Source organism: Salvelinus alpinus, chromosome 25, assembly GCF_045679555.1.
Source record: "Salvelinus alpinus chromosome 25, SLU_Salpinus.1, whole genome shotgun sequence".
Taxonomy (NCBI): Eukaryota; Metazoa; Chordata; class Actinopteri; order Salmoniformes; family Salmonidae; genus Salvelinus; species Salvelinus alpinus.
The window spans coordinates 1,558,833-1,583,738 of NC_092110.1; the positions used below are offsets into that span (position 1 = coordinate 1,558,833).

At 42.6% G+C, this 24,906-nt stretch overlaps 1 protein-coding gene across 1 annotated transcript in view; it reads left to right on the forward strand.

Moving 5' to 3' along the window:
• Positions 1 to 24,906, forward strand: part of adck1 (aarF domain containing kinase 1) — a 173,812-nt gene that overhangs the window by 19,834 nt on the left and 129,072 nt on the right. The window contains exon 3 of the mRNA XM_071365126.1: positions 1,479 to 1,562. Within this exon, the coding sequence (XP_071221227.1) occupies positions 1,479 to 1,562 (84 nt within the window). The remainder of the gene's footprint in view (positions 1 to 1,478; positions 1,563 to 24,906) is intronic.

The following is a 24,906-nucleotide window of genomic DNA, read 5'->3' on the forward strand; positions in this document are numbered from 1 at the left end:
AGAGGTCTGTGACAGGATTGTGTCGAGGCACAGATCTGGAGAAGGGTACCTAAATTTCTTCAGCATTGAAGGTCCCCAAGAACACAGTGGCCTCCATCATTCTTAAATGGAAGAAGTTTAGAACCACCAAGACTTTTTCCAGAGCTGGCCGTCCTGCTAAACTGAGCAATCGGGGGAGAAGGGCCTTGGTCAGGGAGGTGACCAAGAACCCGATGGTCACTCTGACAGAGCTCCAGAGTTCCTCTGTGGAGATGGGAGAAACTTCCAGAAGGACAACCATCTCTGCGGTACACCAACAATCAGGCCATTATGGTAGAGAGGCCAGACTGAAGCAACTCCTCAGTAAAAAGAACATGACAGCCCGCTTGGAGTTTGCCAATAGGCACCTAAAGACTCTCAGACCATGAGAAACAAGATTCGTTGGTCTAATGAAACTAAGATTGAACTCTTTGGCCTGAATGCGAAGTGTCACATCTGGAGGAAACCTTGCACCATCCCTAAGGTGATGCGTGGTGTCAGCATCAAGCTGTGGGACTAGTAAGGATCGAGGGAAAGTTGAACGGGGCAAAGTACAGAGAGATCCTGATAACCTGCTCCAGAGCGCTCAGGACTGAAGGTTCACCTTCCAACAGGACAACGACCCTAAGCACACAGCCAAGACAACACTGGAGTGGCTTCGACCTCATGAAGCTGGTTGAGAGAATGCCAAGAGTGTGCAAAGCTGTCATCAAGGCAAAGGGTGGCTATTTGAAGAATCTAAAATCTACTTTGAAGAATCTCTAATATATATATTTTTTGATTTAACACCTCATTTATTTTTGGGTTACTATATGATTCCATGTGTTATTATATAGTTTTGATGTCTTCACTATTATTCTACAATGTAGAAAATATTAAAAAATATATAGTAAAACCCCTGAATGAGTAGGTGTTCTTAAACTTTTGACCAGTAGTGTAGGGAAAAATACACGTTTTAAAATGTACACCAATCGATTGTTTGAAAGAACCGACGACCTAGAGTCGACCAAGATAAAATAAAAATGTGTCCTGGACAGCCCTACCCAACTGCTATTGCATTGGTGTCTATGGGAGACCCATTCCACTAAGTAGACAGGAACTGACAATTTTTTTCAATGGTAAACGACTTGAGTGAACTGTATTCATTTATCCACCATCTTTGCTATTGCTCAGGTCAGTCGCGACTTGCCAACTTTGCAGGTGTTTCTGATTAATAAACAATGCCATGCTGGTGGGTGGTACTATTTTAAATAAAACCCAGCTCAACAAAACAGCAAAAAAAAATACACACGTCATTTTATAGGGAAAGATACGTCGTAGGCAAGAATTTGCATGAAGCCTGCAGTTTGGTTCAACTAAACTTTGATTAAAACGACTTCGGGCTGAATCCACTGTTAGTACACAACCATGCAAGCACATGAATGTACAAATAAGTATTTTTGACTGTGTTTTCCTTGTAGACTGCCGTGATCAGCTATGACTACATGACATCTCTGAAACATGTGGAGTATGGATCAGAGGAATACTGGGCACTCAAATCCCAGGTAAGGCTAGGGCTTGGCTATATGGCCAAAATATCATTTGTGTGAATTTTTCATTTTTTTGATGGTATTATGGTTTTTAAATTGTTTTAATTTCTAAATATGCTTTAAGGCTAGTGCATGACCCTAGGGTTGAAACACATACGTTATAAGTGAATTCAATGTGGTTTTCTCCATTCTGATTTGTTTTATACTGTTCAGTCCAACTTCAAACATCATTTTGAGCATTTTTGTAAATTCTGCATTTCCTGTACTTTTGTTTCCTCTTTCACACTGTGCCATGCAGAGCTGCATGGTATGGGCAAAACACCTAGGCCTAGTAAATTGGTGAATTGTTGGAGTCATGGAAATAGAATGATTATTTAAATTTGACATAGTAAAACAAATAAAAATGTGTAAAAAAAATTATAAATGATATTACATGCTGAAACCCTCATATTAAACACCAATGTTATTCACTAAATTGATGGTTCATGTATGATGTTTTATAGCTTTGTCATTAAATCTTGTGATTTTATTTTTTAAATATTTTTTTATCATCTTAAATTGTCCTATTTTACATGTGATAAAGTCACACAGAGGGCCAAAGATCATTACAGACAACTGTGATAATCTGAAGTACCCAAAAGGACCACTAGATGTTTTGTGATGGATTACATACAATCCTTGAAAAATACCTACGTTCTGGTAGGTAATTGGTCAACTTCGTGTGTTTGCAACCCTAGTTGGAATATAGTGTGCTGCACCTTGAATACATTGAGTACGTTTACATGCACACTAATAAGTCGATATTAAACTGTAAACACCCAACTCTGCTTATCTTAATCGGTGTGAGGTCAAAATCGAAGTAAGCATATGCCGCAATTTTTTTTTTGCTTTTTAATCGATGTTTTGAATTATTAGGACATGTAAACAGCTTAATCAGTGTTCCTATTGTGTATTTGATCTGCGCATGTGCCAGCACTGCACCGGTAGCGCAAGCCTCTTACAGTATTTGCGAGTGAAGTGAGTTCGAAAAACAAAGTATGCAATTTAGAAAGAGTTTTCACATACAAACTTTATACTGTGTGTCCGAACACCGAATCAATAGGCTTCCCAAAAATCAACATGGTAACGGTGGTAGAACGTTTGTTTTGATTGCCGATTTTCTGCATTTCAAGTAAAGATTCACCCATTTTGAATGTTATATTGTTTTTATGCATCTCTGTGCGACGTTAAATCCCTGGGTCATTTCATGTGTATCTGAGCTATTGCCGTTCAAGCAGTCAGAAATTTGGCCGTTATGACGTAGCATTGCGATAAACGCTCTCACTACATGATCACGAAAACGTCTGTCATACATGTCAGATGGCCAATGTCATAACGCGGGAGGTTGTCTTCTCTTGAATTAGCCATTGATTTATATTTGAGCAATATTTCTAACTAGAGAAATGTAATTTAAGAGGGTCTAACACCTTTCTGCCTCTTCAGTCCAGGGTGCATTGCATGGTGCCGTTACGAATGTGTCGTGGTAATTATTCTAGTCAAAGGGGAGATTTTTTGATTTCTTCAAAACAATTGAACTTTATTAATTACTGCAGTAATGGAGCGTTAACAGTCACCCAATGGTGTAGAGTTAAAGCCCAATTAAACAGGATTCGGTTACAACTCTTTTTTTTTTAGTCTTCCTGAGTCCTTGTGACAAAGAAGAGATTCGTGAAATTATACAAAGGTGTACATTGTGCTCTCATGCGACAGACATCAAGATTTACATTGCGCCACATATCTGTCGTTAGTTCATGTACTGCTTGTTTATACAGAAATACTAACGCAGCATAGGATACTAAGCCCTTCCCTCAGAATGATGGAGTCCAGTTTATCTGCCATATGGGATAAATAAACCGGAGATTGGGTCACCCTGGCACTGACAGACAGGCACACAGACACTAATCATGGAATGTTGTCTTATCACCAAGCCATTGTAAATTGACAGTCAGCGTTAAATCTCAAACACATGAGTTCTAAGAACCCTATTCTGTTGCCTCTAAGAAAAACAGTGTGAATGTACTAATATATCAATACATTATAATATAAAAGTAATGTTGTAATTCTACGACAAATGTCAGACTACTCTGAGGCACATCTCTCTGCAGGTTGAACGTTGTGAGAATGTACATTGGTAAATTGGTAGTGCATGGTGTTTGTTCTATACAAGATAAAGGGAAATAGGGATACCTAGTCAGTTGTCTAACTGAATGTATTCAACTGAAATGTGTCTAACGCATTTAACCCAACCCCTCAATCAGAGAGGTGCGGGGGGCTGCCTTAATCGACAGATTTTCACAACGATTTTCACGTTGCTAACAAACTTATTATTAAAAAAAACTAAATGAAACATTTCTTCACAAAAAAACTTTGTACACATATTAGTGTTGTGTAACAGTGCATTCGGAAAGTATTCAGACCCCTTGACTTTCTCCACATTTTGTTACGTTACAGCCTTATTCTGTATTAAATAAAACTATTTCCTCATCTACACACAATACCACATAATGACAAAGCAAAAACAGGTTTTTTGAAATGTTTGCAAATGTATTAAAAATAAAACTGAAATGCCTTAAGTATTCAGACCCTTTGCTATGAGACTCGAACTTGAGCTCACGTGCATCCTGATTCCATTGATCATCCTTGAGATGTTTCTACAACTTGATTTGGAGTCCTTCTGTGGTAAATAAAATTGATTTGAACATGATCTGGAAATGCACACACCTCTCTATATAAGGTCCCACAGCACAGATGGTGCATGTCAGAGCCAAAGCCAAGCCATGAGGTCGAAGGAATTGTCCGTAGACCTCCAAGACAGGATTGTGTCGATGCACAGATCTGGGGAAGGGTACCACAAAATGTATGCAGCATTGAAGGTCCTCAAGAACACAATGGCCTCCATCATTATTAAATGGAAGTTTGGAACCACCAAGTCTCCTCCTAGAGCTGGCTGCCTGGCCAAACTGCGCAACCGGCGGAGAAGGGCCTCGGTCAGGGAGGTGACCTTCCAGAAGGACAACCATCTCTGCAGCACTCCACCAATCAGGCCTTTATGGTGGAGTGGCCAGCCAGAAGCCACTCCTCCAGTAAAAGGCACATGACAGCCCACTTGGAGTTTGCCAATAGGCACCTAAAGGACTCTCAGGCCATTACAAACAAAACTCTCCGGTCTGATGAAACCAAGATTGAATTCTATGGCCTGAATGCCAAATCCATTTTAGAATAATGCTGTAATGTAACAATGTGGAAAAGGTGAAGCGGTCAATACTTTCCGAGTACACTGTAGCTAGCTAACATATTCATGCTTTGCCTATTCCTCTCTTTATAAGAGACCATTACACAAACAACATGCATATACCAGCACTGGTACCGTGCTGTATTAGATACCTATGTTTGCTCTGACTCTTAAGTACATTTAGCAAGCTAGCTAAATTCAAATCAAATAAATGTTTATTTGTAACATGCGCCGAAATACAACAGGTCTGAACACCTTACTGTGAAATTCTTACTTACAAGCCCTTAACCAACAATGCAGTTCAAGAAATGGAGTTAAGAAAATATTTACTAAATAAACTAAAGTAAACAAATGTAAGAAAAAATGTAAAGTAACAATTAAATAACGAGGCTATATACAGGGGGTACTGGTACCCAGTCGATGTACAGGCAAGTTGAGGTAATTTGTACAGCAGGTAGGGGTAAAGTGACTATGCATACATAATAAACAGAGTAGCAGCAGTGTAAAAACAAATGGGGGGTCGTCAATGTAAATAGTCTGGTTGTCCATTTTGTTTAATTGTTCAGAACTCTTTCATGGGGGTAGAAGCTGTTAAGGAGCCTTTTGGTCCTAGAATTGGGGCTTCAGTACCAGTTGCCGTGTGGTAGCAGAGAGAACAGTCTATGACTTGGGTGACTGGAGTCTCTGACAAATTTTATGGCCTCCCTCTGACACAGCCTAGTATATAGGTCCTGGATGGCAAGAAGCTTGGCCCCGGTGATGTACTTGGCTGTAATCACTACCCTCTGTAGCGCCTTGCGGTCGGAGGCCGAGCAGTTGCCATACCAGGCGGTGATTCAATGGTCAGGATGCTCTTGATGGTGCAGCTGTAGAACATTTTTAGGTTCTGGGGACCCATGCCAAATCTTTTCAGTCTCCTGAGAGGGAAAAGGTGTTGTCGTGCCTTCTTCATGACTGTCTTAGTTTGTTAGGACCGTGATAGTACGTTGGTGATGTGGACACCAAGGAATTTGAAACTCTCGACTCGCTCCACTACAGCCCCGTCAATGTTAATGGGGGCCTGCCTTTTAATGTTTGGCCTTCCTTTTCCTGTAGTCTACGATCAGCTCCTTTGTCTTGCTCCCATTGAGGGAGAGGTTGTCCTGGCACCACACTGCCAGGTCTCTGACCTCCTCCCTATAGGCTGTCACATCATTGTCAGTTATCAGGCCTACCACTGTTGTGTCGTCAGCAAACTTAATGTTGGAGTTCTGTTTGGACACAGTCGTGGGTGAACAGGGAGTACAGGAGGGGACTAAGCACACACCCCTGAGGGGCCCCAGTGTTGAGGATCAGCGTGGCAGATGTTGCCTACCCTTACCACTTGGGGGTGGCCCGTCAGGAAGTCCAGGATCTAGTTGCAGAGGGAGGTGTTTAGTCCCAGGGTCCTTAGCTTAGTGATGTGCTTTGTGGGCACTGGTGTTGAATGCTGAGCTGTAGTCAATAAATAGCATTCTCACATAGGTGTTCCTTTTGTCAAGGTGGGAAAGGGCATTGTGGAGTGCAATTGAGATTCCATCATCTATGGATCTGTTTTGGAGGTATGTAAATTGGAGTGGGTCTAGGGTTTCCTGGATGATGGTGTTGATGTTAGCCATGACCAGCCTTTCAAAGCACTTCATGGCTACTGATGGGAGTGCTACAGGGCAGTGATCATTTAGGCAGGTTACCTTCGCTTCCTTGGACACAGGTACTATGGTGGTTTGCTTGAAACATGTTGGTATTACAGACTCAGTCAGGGAGAGGTTGAAAATGTCAGTGAAGACACTTGCCAGTTGGTCCACGCATGCTTTAAGTACACGTCCTGGTAATCCGTCTGGCCCCATGGCTTTGTAAATGTTGACCTGTCTAAAGGTTTTGTTTACATCGGCTACCAAGCGCGTGATCACAGTTGTACGGAAAAGCTGGTGCTCTCATGCATGCTTCAGTGTTGCTTGCCTCGAAGTGAGCATAATAGGCATTTAGCTCATCTGGTAGGCTGACGTCACTGGGCAGCTCGCGGCTGGGTTTCCCTTTTGTAGTCCGTAATAGGTCGCAAGCACTGCCATATCTGACGAGCGTCAATCTTAGTCCTGTATTGAAGCTTTGTCTGTGATGGTTCGTCTGAGGGCGTTGCGGGATTTCTTATAAGCGTCCGGATCAGTGTTCCGCTCCTAGAAAGCGGCAGCTCTAGCCTACAGCTCTGTGCGGATGTTGTCTGTAATCCATGGCTTCTTGTTGGGATATGTACATATGCTCACTGTGGGGACAACGTCGCCGATGCACTTATTGATGAAGCTGGTGACTGATGTGGTGTACTTCTCAATGCCATTGGATGAATCCCGGAACATATTCCATTCTATGCTATCAAATCAATCCTCTAGCGTAATGTCGTGACATTACATTCATTAATGTGCTGACTGTTACTTATTGAATCAACTATGTTTAATTGTTACCCTATTTAAGTTTTTGGTTGAATTTTTTAAAATTAATCTTGTAACAATTAACTCATTAGGAATTTGGGGCACCGTGGAAACAGTTAATTACCATCTCCCGAATTACTCTAAAATATATGATTTCGATAAGTCACTTATTAATCATTACCTCATTTCAATCTTTTTCTGAACATCGCAGAGTTCTTGAATCTGCACAAACACGAGTCTTACTGATCATTCCGTACCACACATTGATTTGATTATTTATTTACTAACTAAATGATAACACAGGATACACACACACACACACACACACACACACAGTATAGGTTATTGATTAGAAACTTAATACGATGGAAATGGGTCCCTAGCAGAATAACACAAATGACACTTGTTATAAAAGAGAGAGACAACACTTGGATACATTTAGGAACTACGCTCACAGTAATCCTAATGCCTTGCCCCGAACTGCCGCCCATTTGGGCAAGTAGTAATGCATGTATTTACGTGTTGAAGGTCTTCCTTCGTTGTGTATCACTGTTGGACCCTGGCCTTCATGAAAAGGGTTTGATTGGGCCTTCTCCTTAAGTGTAAGGCTCTGATTGTTCACAAGAGGTCACGATGTCTTAGTTGTCTGTTTACTTTCACTCGTTCTGGAAGAGTGGTCTTCTGAGGACAGCTAATCAGCCATGTCGATAATCCCCAGAGGGGTGATGAGCAGTGTAGTCGATGATGATTTGAAGAGAATAACCGGATGGTCCTACTTAAATTCCTTTTCTTAGATACAATACTTAGAACAGCTACTCAACCGTAACATTGATTGTTAGAGGCTACTTTGTCGTCTTCACCTCGTGTTGATTTTCAGGGTCCAATGGAGACCTAGCTGCAGCTTGAGTCCTAGTCTGGTATGTTAATTCTTAACTCAATCTTTTACACACTTGGGTATAAAAGGGTGTTTCTGTCATCCTGGCACGCTCTCTGAGCTCCCTCGGGCATGGCTAGTTACTTGCAAAGTATCATCAAAACTATGTCTTGTTAGAAAGGAATATGAATTTAGTTACCTTAATAAATATATTCTCTTCATCCTTTATTTCCTACATAACATGAAGGATGTAAACCTGACATAGTGTGAAAGCTCTTTTTAAAAGTGCTATAAAAAAATATTGTAACTTAAATGACATCACAAAATAGTCATCTCTCATCATTCCCCACATTCGGATGTTGAAAATATTGTCCCAGTGTTCCCTTTTTGACGTTAAGTTTTTGGCCGGCAAAATCTTCTGTAACAGAGATTCCAATCACCAATACTAGAGACCAAAGGAGTCGTCTGCTGCATGCAATTTACGATTGGTGTGAGGTCATTAAACCCCCACACCAATTCCTCCTCCCTTCTGTGGGTGAGAGGGCCCAGTAGACATTAATCCATTTTAACCTGATCTTTGGATCCTCACAGGAGAGTCATGACCATAGCATCCCTCATCTGACCACTTCCGTATTGAGCGAGTCACTGGTACTGCCTGCTTTAGTTTTTCCTTGTAAGCAGGAATTCGGAAGGTAGAATTATGGTCAGATTTACCAAATGGAGGGCTAGGGAGAGCTTTGTGTGCGTCTCTGTGTGTGGAGTAAAGGTGGTCTAGAGTTTAATTATTATAATTTTTTTCTCTGGCTGCACATGTGATATACTGGTTAAATTAGGCAAAACAGCGTTAAGTTTACCTGCATTAAAGTCCCCGGCCACTAGGAGCGCCACTTCTGGATGAGCTTTTTCTTGTTTGCTTATGGCTTTATACAGTTGTTTGAGTGCAGTCTTAGTGCCAGCATCGGTTTGTGGTGGTAAATAGACGGCTGCCAATAATATAGATGAGAACTCTCTTGGTAGATAGTGTGGTCTACAGCTTATCATGAGGTACTCTACCTCAGGCGAGCAATACCTCAAGACTTCTTTAATATTAGACATCGCGCACCAGTTGTTATTGACAAATAGACACACACCCCTGCCTCTTGTCTTACCAGACGTAGCTGTTCTGTCCTGCCGATGCATAGAAAACCCAGCCAGCTCTGTATTATCCGTGTCGTCGTTCAGCCACGTTTCGGTGAAACATAAGATTTTACAGTATTTAATGTCCCATTGGTAGGATAGTTTTAATCGTAGATTATCCATTTTATTTTCCAATGATTGTACGTTGGCCAATAGTACGGACGGTAGTGGAGGTTTACTCACTCGCCTACGAATTTGCAGAAGGCAGCCCAACCTCCGCCCCCTCTTTTCTGCATCTTTTCTTCAAGCAAATGACAGGGATTTGGGCCTGGTCTCGAAAGTAGTATGTCCTTTGCATCAGACTCGTTAAAGATAAAATCTTAGTGAGTAATCGCTGTTCTGATGTCCAGAAGTTATTTTTGAGACTGTACTGTAGCAGCAACATTATGTACAAAATAAGTTAAAAATAACGCAAAAAACTAACAAAATAGCACAGTTGGCTAGGAGTAGAGGTCGGCCGATTTAATCGGCATGGCCGATTTTCAAGTTTTCATAACAATCGGTAATCGGCATTTTTGGACGCCGATTATGGCCGATTTACTTTGCAATCCACGAGGAGACTGCGTGGCAGGCTGACCACCTGTTACGCGAGTGCAGCAAGGAGCCATGGTAAGTTGCTAGCTAGCATTAAACTTATCTTATAAAAAACAATCAATCTTAACATAATCACTAGTTAACTACACATGGTTGATGATATTACTAGGTTAACTAGCTTGTTTTGCGTTGCATATAATCAATGCGGTGCCTGTTAATTTATCATCGAATCACAGCCTACTTTGCCAAACAGGTGATGATTTAACAAAAGCGCATTTGTGAAAAAGCACAATCTTTGCACAAATGTACCTAACCATAAACATCAATGCCTTTCTTAAAATCAATACACAAGTATATATTTTTTAAACCTGCATATTTAGTTAAAAGAAATTCATGTTAGCAGGCAATATTAACTAGGGAAATTGTGTAACTTCTCTTGCGTTCTGTGCAAGCAGTCAGGGTATATGCAGCAGTTTGGGTAGCCTGACCATTTCTTCCTAACAAAGACCGTAATTAATTTGCCAGAATTTGACATAATTATGACATAACATTGAAGGTTGTGCAATGTAACAGCAATATTTTGACGGTTCCGTATTTCACTGAAAGAATACACTTTTTGTTTTTGAATTGATAGTTTTCGGATTTGACCATATTAATGACCTAAGGCTCGTACTTCTGTGTGTTTATTATAATTAAGTCTATGATTTGATAGCGCAGTCTGACTGAGCGGTGGTAGGCAGCAGCACGCTCGTAAGCATTCATTCAAACAGCACTTTTCTGCGTTTGCCAGCAGCTCTTCGCAATGCTTGAAGCACAGCATAGTTTATGACTTCAAGCCTATCAACTCCCGAGATTAGGCTGGCAATACTATAGTGCCTATAAGAACATCCAATAGTCAAAGGTATATGAAATACAAATGGTATAGAGAGAAATAGTCCTATAATTCCTATAACTACAACCTAAAACTTCTTAACTGGGAATATTGAAGACTCATGTTAAAAGGAACCACCAGCTTTCATGTGTTCTGAGCAAGGAACTGAAACGTTAGCTTTTTAACATGGCACACATTGCACTTTTACTTTCTTCTCCAACACTGTGTTTTTGCATTATTTAAACCAAATTGAACATGTTTCATTTATTTGAGACTAAATAGATTTTATTTATGTATTATATTAAGTTAAAATAAAAGTGTTCATTCAGTTATGTTGTAATTGTCATTATTACAAATCTATATATAAAAATTGGCCTTTAAAAAAAAATCGGTATCGGCTTTTTTTGGGTCCTCCAATAATCGGTATCGGCGTTGAAAAATAAATAATCGGTCGACCTCTAGTTAGGAGCCTGTAAAACAGCAGCCATCCCCTCCAGTGTCATTCAATTGTAATAGCCAGCTTACTAGCAATAAACATTAGCAGCTAACAAGATTTATTTGAGCCACAACTTGCAAAGACAAACTAGCAGACAGTAAGATACACAAACGAATAGTTTAATTATGGACCGCTTGTGGAAAGCAGCATGTCATCAACATCTGGTTGCATCTATCTGACCATGCAGACGGCAGAATGAACGGCAACGAAGTGGTTGTAACTCGGGTCGAGCAACTGCTCTCCCCTTGAGGGACGGGGCATGGCTTGGTGTGGTAATCGGCAAGCAGCAGGGGGAGAGAGGGAGAAAAAGACGACTTAGTCAGCAAACGGAGTAAACCATAACTGAAATTATATGCGTCAGAATACATTGGAATTATACAATGACTGAGGTTAAAGTGCAGACTGTCAGTTTTAATTTGAGCGTATTTTCATCCACTTCTACATTAATGTGGATGCTTACATGATTACGGATAGTCCTGAATGAATCGTGAATAATGATGAGTGAGAAAGTTAGACACACCACATCATACCCCCAAGACATGCTAACCGAACAGGGGAGGTTAGCGGTTTTTTTTGGGGGGGGGGTTATGATTCAATTTTTTGGGGGGGGGGTTATGATTCAACACTTTAACCTCCTAGTTGTATGAGGTGCTGGAGTACTGAGCCAAAACAACGTTTTGTCACTGTACCAATACTTTTGGAGCTCACTGTATATTGTGAGAGGATTGTTGTGAACTGACGTGGGCCTTGAAATGCAAGAGTTCATGATGAAGCTTTTATTCCCTGCTACCAGAAACCTCTTGATATACTACACTAATTCCGCCGCTGTGGCCCACCTCTCTGCTGTGATCTGTGCTTTGTTTGAGAGCGAGACATGGGACCAGGTGATGCCGATGGGTCGTGTAGAGTTCACCTTAGATACTTTGTATGAATTTGTTGGCTTCTTTGAGAGATTAATCGTATTTTTCTTTTTTCTCTCTGAGTAAAGACAACGCAGAGCTGACTTCCACCTCGTTTCTGCCGCGTTGATCCAACTCATAAAGCGTCTTCTGGAGCTGAACTCGACGCCGCTCAGATTCTTATTCTATTCAACAGATTCTCCCTTTTTAGCAAATGGTGAAATTACCCGGGCTAGAGTATGAAAGGGGGTTTATTTTGAAAGGAACGATGGTTGCGGAGGCTTGTGAGTCTTCTGAGGTGCATTTAGTGTGAGAGTGTAGAAGCGGAGGGGGATAAAAGCTAGTGCTTGAAGGGCTAACGTGACAGCCACGGTGTAAAGACTTTAGCTCTGCCTCTCCAGATACCTGACCCATACAAGACCTCTGTTCCTCTACTCTACTCTACTTCTCGCTCGCTCGCAACTTTTCACACTCTGTTTCTCCTATTGTCACACCGACTCAGTCATCCCACGTATCCCATAATGTTTCTCTCTCCACCCCTTCTCCTCTCTCACTTTCTCTTCCTAACTCTGTTTCTTTTCCTTTCTCTATGCAAGCATCAGAATGCAGTTTTTAAACCTTCAAAGATTTTCTGACCTTTTTATAATTCAGTAGCAAATAGGTATTTTACCCTGCACAGGCTGTGCCTCTTATTCTCACTGCAGGTGCTCACACACAGATACCCTCATACACGCTGTCATATGTAATGTATTCTCTGTTACCAAGCACACCTTTCGAAGATCCCATTAGGGAAAACAAACACGTTTGAAGTTATTAAGTGTAGATACCGGATAACCATGTTTTGTGCCATTTCCAGTTCCCCTTTTTAAAAACGCCAAAGCCCGGCTCAGACGGCAACGCTCAGCCGACCCACACTCTGAAAGGTCAAAGTAGCTCACCTGTGCTGCTGTGTGTGTTTGTGTGCCACTTGAGGGGTGCGATGAACCCTGAAGAGCGTGGTTCAACATGACTGCCTCGGCCAGGGTGTGTGTGTGTACAGAGGGATAGGGACACGCACATACACCCTCTGGGCCCTCTGGTCAAGGCTGGCTACACACTCTGATTAGAATTAATGCAGGGCTGTGATTTAATCCAGAGAGGCGGTCTGCTGCCTGATTATGATGGCGGTGAGGAAGTGTGTGTGTGTGTGGCCTTGTGCTTTTTTTTTTTACCTTCATTACGCTGTTCGTTCCTCTGTTTTAAGGAAGGTTTATACTTTCTCTTACGACATGTCTAGGCAAATAGAGTGCGATTTAGTCTTTGGTCAAAACTACTTTTCATTTTATACTCCTGTCGAATGTTTGTGGACTGTCTTTGCAATGGTCGTTTTTCCTTGTCACAGGGACACGAGAAAAGTTTGTCTGCGACGGTCGCAGCCTCGGTTAGTTACCGGAAACTCAATTGTAAAATTTGCCAGAAAGCCATAGTAACAAGACGGTGCAGGCATTGTAAACCAGTAGATTATTACTGTGTTAATGCTGACGTGTGTGTGTACTCTATATAGATTAAAGACAGCTTGCCTGGTGTTTGTCTTCATCCTGTGGATTTCATGGACAGTCGCATGAAAATAGATTGGACATTAAATTGTGTAGCCTGGCCCTCAGCTAAACCATGTGCAGATGTAGCGGCTCAGGTATTGAGCTTGTGTCGTGGGAAGATTTTGTAACTTGTAGATTGTGTCGTGTGTACTGTTCCAGACATTGTGTTGCTATTGTTTGTTGCCTTCGCTGTAGTGGGGTGTTGTCCAGGTGTTAGCTCTCGTGTGTCATTGACTCAGATGTTGTGATTCCCAGGTGCTGTACGTTCGGGCCTAACCGGTCCATGTGAATGCTCGGGTAATGAGCTTTGTTCCACACAGTTAACTCACTCGCTCTCTCTTTCCTCTATCCCCCTGCCTATCTGTGGCGCAGGGGCCAGCTGCTCGGTGCTCTTGTTGAAGAGGTTTCGTCAACAGCCACTTACCGAGCCAGCCACTCTGACTCTCTCTGGCAGGCCTCATCAAAGGTTGTCTGGAGCACTGAGGGCCATTCATTGACAATTAAGACCTTATACAGGCAGCCAAGGGAAGGTTTGGGGCCTCACGGATGAGCTGGCTAGGGATTATTAGTGTTCATTGGGGTGGGTGTGTGTGTCTAGTTGGGGGTGAGGAGTAGGGGGTGCGCTTGTTTGATGTCTCATAAGGGCCAGGAGTTTTTCCTCCTAACGATGTGGCTTGAAGAGGAAATGCTTGGGGCTCTAAGGGGAGTATTTATTCCACATGCATGTATGGTTTGTTACAGTTGAGTGGTGATAGGCAAGGCAGGGATTGTTAGTCAGTGTCAAGGAGGTGGATGCACTGGTTTGATACAAACTATAGGTAGTTATTAGGCCAACAAACATCAAAGGCTGTCTTTGAACTTAGATGAATCTCTGGTTTGCCTTATTAAACCCTGACTGCGGTAAACTCATTTAGGACTCCACCTTGCCATGGGACATTTTCTTACCCCCCCAAAAAGTATATTTTCTTTCACCTTACTTCGTAGTTCGCAGGTCTGTCTGTCAGTCGATGAGAATAATTTAAATGGCCTTTGTGGCGTGTGTGTGTGACGCGTACGTATAGCACCAGTCTGGACACACCTATTCATTCAAGGGTTTTAATTTATTTTGACTATTTTCTATTGGCGAATAATAGTGAAGACATCAACATTATGAAATAACACATGGAATCATGTAGTAACCAAAAAGGTGTTAAACAAATCAAAATATATTTTAGATTCTTCAAAGTAGCCACCCTTTGCGTTGATGACAGCTTTGCGCATTCTTGGCATTCTCTCAACCAGCTTCACCTGGAATGTTTTTCCAACAGTCTTGAAGGAGTTGCCCCACATGCTGAGCACTTGTTGGCTGCTTTTCCTTCACTCTGCGGTCCAACTCATCCCAAACCATTGATGTCTTCACTATTATTGTACAAAAAATAGTTAACATTTTTAGAAAATAGTAAAAATAAAGAAGAACCCTTGAATGAGTAGGTGTCCAAACTTTTGACTGGTGCTGTACATACGCATCACACACAGAGAGACAAGCATGCCACAAAGGCCATTTAAATTATTCTCATGGACTGGCAAACAGACCTGCAAGGTGAAAGAAAATACATTTGGTAAGAAAAGTCCTAAATGAGTTTATAGCAGTCAGAGTTTAATAAGGAAGCCACAGATTAATCTATGTTCAAAGGTAGCCTTTGATGTTTGTTGGTTTGAGGTCGGGTGGTTGTGGAGGCCAAGTCATCTGATGCAGCACTCATCACTCTCCTTGGTCAAATAGCCCTTACACAGCCCGGAGGTGTGTTTGGTCATTGTCCTGTTGAAAAATAAATGATAGTCCCACTAAGCACAAACCAGATGGAATGGCGTATTGCTGCAGAATGCTGTGGTAGCCATGCTGGTTAAGTGTGCTTTGAATTCTAAATAAATTACCAACAGTGTCACCAGCAAAGCACCATCACACCACCACCTCCATGCTTCACGGTGGGAACCACACATGCGGATATCATTCACCGTTCACCTACTCTGCATCTCAAAGACGCAACGGTTGGAACCCAAAATCTCAATTTGGACTCATCAGACCAAATTACAGATTTCTAATATCCATTGCTCGTGTTTCTTGGCCAAGCAAGTCTCTTCTTCTTATTGGTGTGGAAATATGTCTTCATGTAATGATGGACTGTCGTTTCTCTCTGCTTATTTGAGTTGTTCTTGCCATAATATGGACTTGGTCTTTTACCAAATACGGCTATCTTCAGTGTACTCAAACGCATTAAGAAGGAAAGAAATTCCACAAATAAACTTTTCACAGGGCACACCTGTTAATTGAAATGCATTTCAGGTGACTACCTCATTTAAGCTGGTTGAGAGAATGCCAAGAGTGTGCAAAGCTGTCATCAAGGCAAAGGGTGGCTACTTTGAAGAATCTCAAATATAAAATATATTTGGATTTGTTTAGAACTGGTTACTACATGATTCCATGTGTTATTTCATAGTTTTGATGTCTTCACTATTATTCTAAACCCTGGAATAAGTAGGCGTGTCCAAACGTGTGACGTGCGTGCGCACCATCGGGTGTGACGAGAGGAGGCGGAGCAGACAGAGTAGTGAAACCTCACTGCTGTCTGACTTCTATTCCATCCCTCGACTCCCTCAGCTGGGGCTTTCTCACTGCTCACAAGTCAATAGTCAGCGGCGTGAACTAGAGAAATGGCTCTCTTTTGTCACTTGCAGTGGAGGAAAAACAGAGACAGAAAACAGAGAAGAGGAGGTGGAGGGAGGGATGGGGAGAAAGAGGAGCGAGACAGACGTGGAGAGAAGGCAACATTTTTAAATCAATAATGAATTTCTTCCACAGCAGCCTTAGTCAGCAGTTGTTTGGGAACAAGGAGTTGAATTGGTAACAGTAAATCACAACAAATTCATTCAAGGTGTATTGTTTGCGTACACAGATTTGCTGGTGTTATAGCAGGTGCAGCGAAATGCTTATGTTACGAGTTCCAACACTGCAGTGGAATGTCTCACAAATACACAAATAATATAAACACGAGATCAAGAAATTACAGCATTTCCAATTAGTGGACTCGCTAGGGATGAGACGTGAGGTGACTGACTGCTATCTTCTGCTTAAAAATGGCCGCCTGGGAAGGCCAGTGTCATCTACAGTCTTGGTGCTAAAAAGGCGTACTGGTAGCCTTTTTAAAATGCTATCGATTCGTTGAGTGTCATGTCTGTCAGGCACACCGTTTTTTAAACTGCTACTGCTTTCAGGCGTTAAACCAAAGTCTTTATTGGCTAGGCTAAGTATCGCTTCTACAGTATACTGATATCTTTTCCCAATGTGTCTGGAGAGAGCGTCTGACCATCTGTACTCTCCCTCCCAATTTCACTTTAGCCCCCTTTATAGATCAGAGGCTGTGAGGAGCAGTGTTATGAACACACACACACACAATCAGGTCAGAGCAGTAGGATATCGGCAATCTGGGCCGTTGTGATTACGATGCGGGATACCTGGTGTTACCGTGACAACAACAACAGTAACAACACCTAGAACAGCGTAGCACTACAGCCTTGCTTCGTTATTCATCACCTCCAGGGGTGCTGCTGTCGGTCTCGCCCTCTCTCTCTCTGAAAGCAGCTGTGTGTAATGTATTTTCTCTCTAGCTGTAGGAGTATGGGGGGGTACATCTCTAGCTGTAGGAGGAATGGGGGTAAATCTCTAGCTGTAGGAGGATGGGGGGTAAATCTCTAGCTGTAGGAGGATGGGGATTACATCTCTAGCTGTAGGAGGATGGGGATTACATCTCTAGCTGTAGGAGGATGGGGATTACATCTCTAGCTGTAGGAGGATGGGGATTACATCTCTAGCTGTAGGAGGATGGGGATTACATCTCTAGCTGTAGGAGGATGGGGATTACATCTCTAGCTGTAGGAGGATGGGGATTACATCTCTAGCTGTAGGAGGATGGGGATTACATCTCTAGCTGTAGGAGGATGGGGATTACATCTCTAGCTGTAGGAGGATGGGGATTACATCTCTAGCTGTAGGAGGATGGGGATTACATCTCTAGCTGTAGGAGGGTAAGGGGGGTACATCTCTAGCTGTAGGAGGGTAAGGGGGGTACATCTAGCTGTAGGAGGGTACATCTAGCTGTAGGAGGGTAAGGGGGGTACATCTAGCTGTAGGAGGGTAAGGGGGGTACATCTAGCTGTAGGAGGGTAAGGGGGGTACATCTAGCTGTAGGAGGGTAAGGGGGGTACATCTAGCTGTAGGAGGGTAAGGGGGGTACATCTAGCTGTAGGAGGGTAAGGGGGGTACATCTAGCTGTAGGAGGGTAAGGGGGGTACATCTAGCTGTAGGAGGGTAAGGGGGGTACATCTAGCTGTAGGAGGGTAAGGGGGGTACATCTAGCTGTAGGAGGATAGGGATTACATCTAGCTGTAGGAGGATAGGGATTACATCTAGCTGTAGGAGGATAGGGATTACATCTAGCTGTAGGAGGATAGGGATTACATCTAGCTGTAGGAGGATAGGGATTACATCTAGCTGTAGGAGGATAGGGATTACATCTAGCTGTAGGAGGATAGGGATTACATCTAGCTGTAGGGGGGTAGGGATTACATCTCTAGCTGTAGGGGGGTAAATCTCTAGCTGTAGGAGGGTAAGGGGTACATCTCTAGCTGTAGGAGGGTAAGGGGTACATCTCTAGCTGTAGGAGGATGGGGGGTACATCTCTAGCTGTTGGGGGAAAATGACACTACCTCAACCCATGCTGTAACAGCCTCCCCCCTGCATCATCTCACAACTACTGTACCTAGCTGCTTGCTACACTGATCTCTCTCTGTCTCTCTGTCTGTTGTGGCAGTCACTCTCTGTTTTTCTAAAGGGAAGAACAGGGTGTCGGATAGAGAGGGGAGCAGCAACCCCCTACACTCAGCACAGTGCCCATCCGTCTAACCTGCCTGCTGTGTGTGTGTCTCAGGGCCCACGCTGTGTGTGTGTGACCTGCTGTAGTTCAGGGATGAGTGGGTAACCAGCTGCTGTTCTCTGGGAGGAGAGCTACACAAGAGGTACTTAACAGACCCAAAGGCCCCTGCTCCCTTAGACACTACTGCTACACACTGGCGGTCGTGAGAGTAAGAGTGCAGTTTAGCGATTGTTTATGAGTTAGTGAGAGGGAAAGATAATTCAGGAATGTCAGTGACCCCTGTCCATGGTGCCGAAATGAAAAGGTAATGGTGATTCATTTTGAACACTGACATAAGGAAAGAAAGGGTGCGTGTGCTATATCCTCTTAACATTGGGGTTTAGACCAGATTATTCTAGTCTCCTGGTATAACTGGGTTGATGTAGATTATTCTAGTCTCCTGGTATAACTGGGTTGATGTAGATTATTCTAGTCTCCTGGTATAACTGGGTTGATGTAGATTATTCCAGTCTCCTGGTATAACTGGGTTGATGTAGATTATTCTAGTCTCCTGGTAGAACTGGGTTGATGTAGATTATTCTAGTCTCCTGGTAGAACTGGGTTGATGTAGATTATTCTAGTCTCCTGGTAGAACTGGGTTGATGTAGATTATTCTAGTCTCCTGGTAGAACTGGGTTGATGTAGATTATTCTAGTCTCCTGGTAGAACTGGGTTGATGTAGATTATTCTAGTCTCCTGGTAGAACTGGGTTGATGTAGATTATTCTAGTCTCCTGGTAGAACTGGGTTGATGTAGATTATTCTAGTCTCCTGGTAGAACTGGGTTGATGTAGATTATTCTAGTCTCCTGGTAGAACTGGGTTGATGTAGATTATTCCAGTCTCCTGGTAGAACTGGGTTGATGTAGATTATTCCAGTCTCCTGGTAGAACTGGGTTGATGTAGATTATTCCAGTCTCCTGGTAGAACTGGGTTGATGTAGATTATTCCAGTCTCCTGGTAGAACTGGGTTGATGTAGATTATTCCAGTCTCCTGGTAGAACTGGGTTGATGTAGATTATTCCAGTCTCCTGGTAGAACTGGGTTGATGTAGATTATTCCAGTCTCCTGGTAGAACTGGGTTGATGTAGATTATTCCAGTCTCCTGGTAGAACTGGGTTGATGTACTTTGTAATAATAGTGTCTCAGTCCTCCAGTTGAATGACTGCAGCTACAGCCTCTAGTCTACAACCCCAGTAGATCCCACTAACCACACGGCCATCAGTCTGCATGACTGGATCCTCCTTATAGTCATCCAGCTCTGTTGCTCTCTTCCTTCAGGCGTTCTCCTTAAAAACTTACGAGCAGCGCCTGGCTACACTAGTGTGTTCAAGCAGTGTGTGAATGAGTGGGCTGGTCCAAGTGCGAGAGACTTTGCCAGCTTCCAATCTGATCAACTCTGAGTAAGAGAAGGAGAAAGAGAGAGCGAGACACACTTCCTAACACACACTTCTAAGTCCTACCACACACGCATGCATGCACACACACACACGTCCTACTCTTCCCACACACACTCCTGCTCTGCACGCACAATTAAACTAGTGTGCTGTACGAAGTGATGTAAGTGATAATCTCGTCTATTAGTCTGGGGTGAGTTCATAAGATGGCCGGCGAAGTTGTGATGTGATTAATGACTGTATAGCAGGCTGGTAGAGAGGGAGAGACGAGGCCAAGGTCAGACTATACAGTACCGTAGCTCTCCCATCCTGATTACCATTAGCACGGACCCAGTCTGAAAGCCCTCATCTATCACGGGGCTTTCAATAACTTTTATTCACATTTTAGCAGAGGTGAGGTGGAATGGAGGTGGATTTGGTGGAGGTGGTAATAAAATGAGAGTTAGGGTCAGAGCATCATTGTGTCAATCTTTCAGTCATTACATCTCAAATGACATACTATTCCCTAAAGTAGTGCGCTATATATGGAATGGTGCGGTTTTTGGGACACACTCTGGAATAAAATGGTGGATGAAAGGTAGGGCTGGGAATTGCAAGGGACCTCACGATACGATATTATCACAATACTTAGGTGCTGATACGATATGTATTGCGATTCTCACAATTCGACACGTATTGCGATTCGATAATGTGTTTTAATTGCAATTTGACTTTACAAACATATTGCTTTCAGGAAGTGTTCACACCCCTTTTTAGACATTTTGTTTTTACTGCCTGAATTAAAAATGTATTAAATTATTATTTTGTGTCACTGATTTTCACACAATACCCCATAATATGAAAGTGGATTTTTTTTTTTTTTTTTGTCGAGAATTTTTGAAATTCATAAAAACTTAAGCTAAAACGTCTTTAGTTAACAAGTATTCAACCCGTTTGTTATGGCAAGCCTGAATAAGTTCAGGAGTTAAAATATCTTTCAAATCGCATAAGTTACATGGACTCATTCCATGTTCAACAATAGTGGTTAACAATAAATTTTTTCATGTCTACCCCATCTCTGTGGCCCACGCATACAATTATCTGTAAGGTCCCTCAATCGAGTAGTGAATTTCAAGCACAGATTCAAGCACAAAGATCAGGGAGGTTTTTCAATGCCTCGCACAGAAGAGCACCGATTCGGTAGATGTGTGTTAAAAAAAATTTTTTTTTAAAAGTGGCTTTGGATGGTGCATCAATACACCCAGTCAGTACAAAGTTAAAGGCGTCCATTTTGAATTCACGCTGTAACACAACAAAATGTATAATAAGACAAGGGGGTTTTATACTTTCTGAGGGCACTGTATGTCTGCTGCAGAGAGACGAGAGAGCATAAGGAAAAATTGTTTTTTATAAGTCATGGAAGTAAAAGTGCTGAAAACAAACTTGGCTCACTGTGGAAAAAGATTTAAGGAGAACAAGCCATTTGAGGAAAAAATACCAGATTATTGGCGCATGTACAGCCAACTAGCAATAGCTAACGCTATCTAACAACATTTTTTTTAAACAATATAATATTGTTGAAAAATTGTGATATGTAACTATCGCGTTGTTCCCCAATCAATAATGAGAGGGCGAAAAGGAGGAAACGGCTTCTACCCCCACCTCTCTCCTTCCAATTCCCACCCCTCTAAAAGAGAGCATGCAGGACAAATGAATTAATTTCCCACTTTCACATTTAAACCCCCAAGGTTGCAATTTTCCTTTTTTCCCTTTTTCTTTACAAATTTGAGAGACTTAACCTGTTGTTGCTTGTCTTTTGGACCAGATTGCCCATAGTGATAATCAGTTAGACAGTTTGGGTACAATCGTTTTTTTTTTTTTTTTACCTTCAGGCTTTATATTAACCAGGACCAAATGGACCCATTTCTCTATATTTTCAGCAAGTTGCACAGACACTGGACACTATTGTACTAGATACCCTCTCTCATGCTTTCTCTGTGTCCGTCCACGGGTGTGTGCGTGCACTGTGTCTACTGCTTGTGTGTGTCGGCTTCTTTTAGTTGTGTGTGTGAGTGGGTCAACCTGAGACAACAAAGCCCCTGTAGAGTAGTTTAGCCTGTGATGTAGCGTGTCTGTACATTATAAATCACACAGCAAGGCCTACCATGGGCCGTCAGGGGCCTCTAAGAGCCCGTAAGTGGAAATCAATAGTGAATATCAATCAAAGAGAGAGTGAGAGTGTATGAATACGACACTGCCCACAGGCTGACCTTCTCTCTCTTTACCTGCTGCCTCCCACAGGGGAAATAGCCAATTACACAAAGGCTGTGTGGTGGAGAGGTGTGTGTATGCATGCCTATATGCAAGTGTGTGTGCACGCGTTTCAATATCTGTGTTTTGTGTGTGGCAATGGCTGTGTGTGTGTGTGTAAACAAGCATCTACCCCGATATGGCTAATGGGGGGTAATTAATCAGTGTGTGAATGTAAAGTGCTGAGATGTGGGAAGTCATTATTGCTGGGCTGCTGAAACTGCGTCTCTCACTGGTTCTGTTGAGAGGGCATGATGGCAATGGTGGATATGAGGGCCTCATAGCACTTACACTCTCACTCTGCTGGCTGCCTATTGTCAAGGTGATAATGAGGTGTGTGTGTGTGTGTGTGTGTGTGTGGGGAGAAAGCATTTTTCTCCGTAATGTAATCAGGTTAGAGATGTACTAGGCCTATAGTGTGTGTTGGTTGTATAATGTAACATAAATCCGCTGCCAAATTCTTAATGAGTCAGATGATCTTAGGTGCAACCTTTCTAGAAACAATCGACTGAAAGTCCTTCCATCTCTGCGGTGATACAATTTACATTTACCAGCCATAGACATTGATACAATTAATATATGTACCAGCCAAAGACATTTGTTCAGCTGTCTTTCACACGAGCCTTGGACGAATGGCGTTTCACTCAACGCGTCTCCGGCGTAGCCAACTCTCAACAAACAACAACAAAACACACCACTTTGCAGTCTTCACATTCAAACATTGACTCATCACGACCCACCACAGACCACGTCCCAGTCCCTGCTGACTCTGCTGATTAGAAGACCAAGCAGAAGAAGAATAGTTCACACATCAACAAAACTCTGAGGAGAGGACAAGGCAACAACAAAGCTGAGAGCTGGCTGATGCAGATAGTGTTATCAGTGTGTGAGATTATGCAATCCTCAACACTTTCTCTCTGTCTCTCCCAGGCACTTGGAGGGCCTTTGGCTCAGGGAATACAGGTTCCTGAGCTATTAGCATCTCATTACCCGCAACGCCAGCAGCTGATTGGCAAATTAAATGTAGCTTACTTAGCTCTCATGAATAATGCATAGGGATACTGGCTACTGTAGCGTAGGGATATATATGTGTGGGGGGGGGGGGGGTTGGAGCTGTGTTCGGATAAAGGGGGTTAATAGTGCCGTCTGTTAGGGAAGAGTTTGGTGTGCATCAGGGAAAGAACCATCCACCTCAGTCACAGTGCTCATAGCAGAGATACAGACTTATTCAGAACAAATGTGGTAGGCCGTACAACGTGGAACTGTTACTTCGGCTCCAGATCTTTTAAGCTATACCTTTTTGAAATAAATAACCACATATGACTTAGCAGCCCTGTTCATTGAGTGAGACCCCAGCATGAATCGAAATTAGGATATATATTTATTTTTATTACCTTTCCGAGATACTTAGTCTGCTGATTTTATGAAAAATGATCTGGTTTTTGGATTTCAAGTTCGTAGAACATTTCCAGGCAACGTTGCAAAAATGGTTTGGATTTGGAAAGGATCTGTCGCACACCCGGACGTTGATGAGGTGCAAGAGATAAAGGGTAACACTGAAATGAAAAAGGGCATTCAAAAATTATATTAGCGTTAGTCAAAAGCATCAGAAAGGAAAAAATACTGTCATGTACTTGGATGGATGGCTTACAAAATATGTTGCTTCCCCCCCCCCCCCCCCAAAAAACGTGTTCTCAAACAAGTGGACAGGTTTCTAATGTTTTAGATGCTTCGGATGCCACAATAAGCATACCGACACACAACAAATACTACTAAGAGATAAATCTGGGTCTAAGGAGCTGCACTAATGTATGACATTATTTTTTTGTTTAGGACCGGTACATGATGCAATTTTAGGACACATTGCCTTTTTACAACTGTGGGTCTTCCAGGGTTAATATGCATGGCGAGGGTTGGGTCTGTTCCATTCCATTCTAGAAAGATGTAAGAAATGCTCTCAGTGCATGTAGCTTTAACACTATCAGACAGAATGATGTTGACGGGAGACGACGGGAGAGCGGCAGAGAGAAGCAGTGCTTGATTACCATGCCGAGAGATGAGAAATGCACCCTGGGTACCAGGAAATGGCGGCTAGCGAGCGTGCCAGAAGTCACACAGATGTTTCATTGTTACGCTCGTCTTTACAAAATCAGCGCTGTTTAAAAAAGGGGCCGTACCGGCGAACGAGAGGGAGGAGAGAAAAAAAAACAGAAAGCGATGTCACAGAGAGGGGACAAACAGAGCTGATTCCTGTGTTTTCTCAGCTGCGCAGCGAAAAGGCAGCCACATAAACAAGACTGATTTTCTATTTTGAGGGCGGCCATTTTGAAGGTGGCTGTTTCAAAAAGCCCCGATTCACTCCACACATCTGTAGCGGGTTTCAAGTTAATTCAACACACGACACCCTCTCCTCAGGGCAAACAGACACTCAGTTCCTCCTCTGCTGAAAACTGTAACTCTCTACCCTCCCATTAAAACAAACACGGCCTCTGAAAGGAAAGCTATCTCGAGTGAGGTTCTGAAATGGAAAAAGCAAGTTTAGATGGTTCGATGGCAAACCGTTTCTTTTCTCTATTGAGAAGGTAAT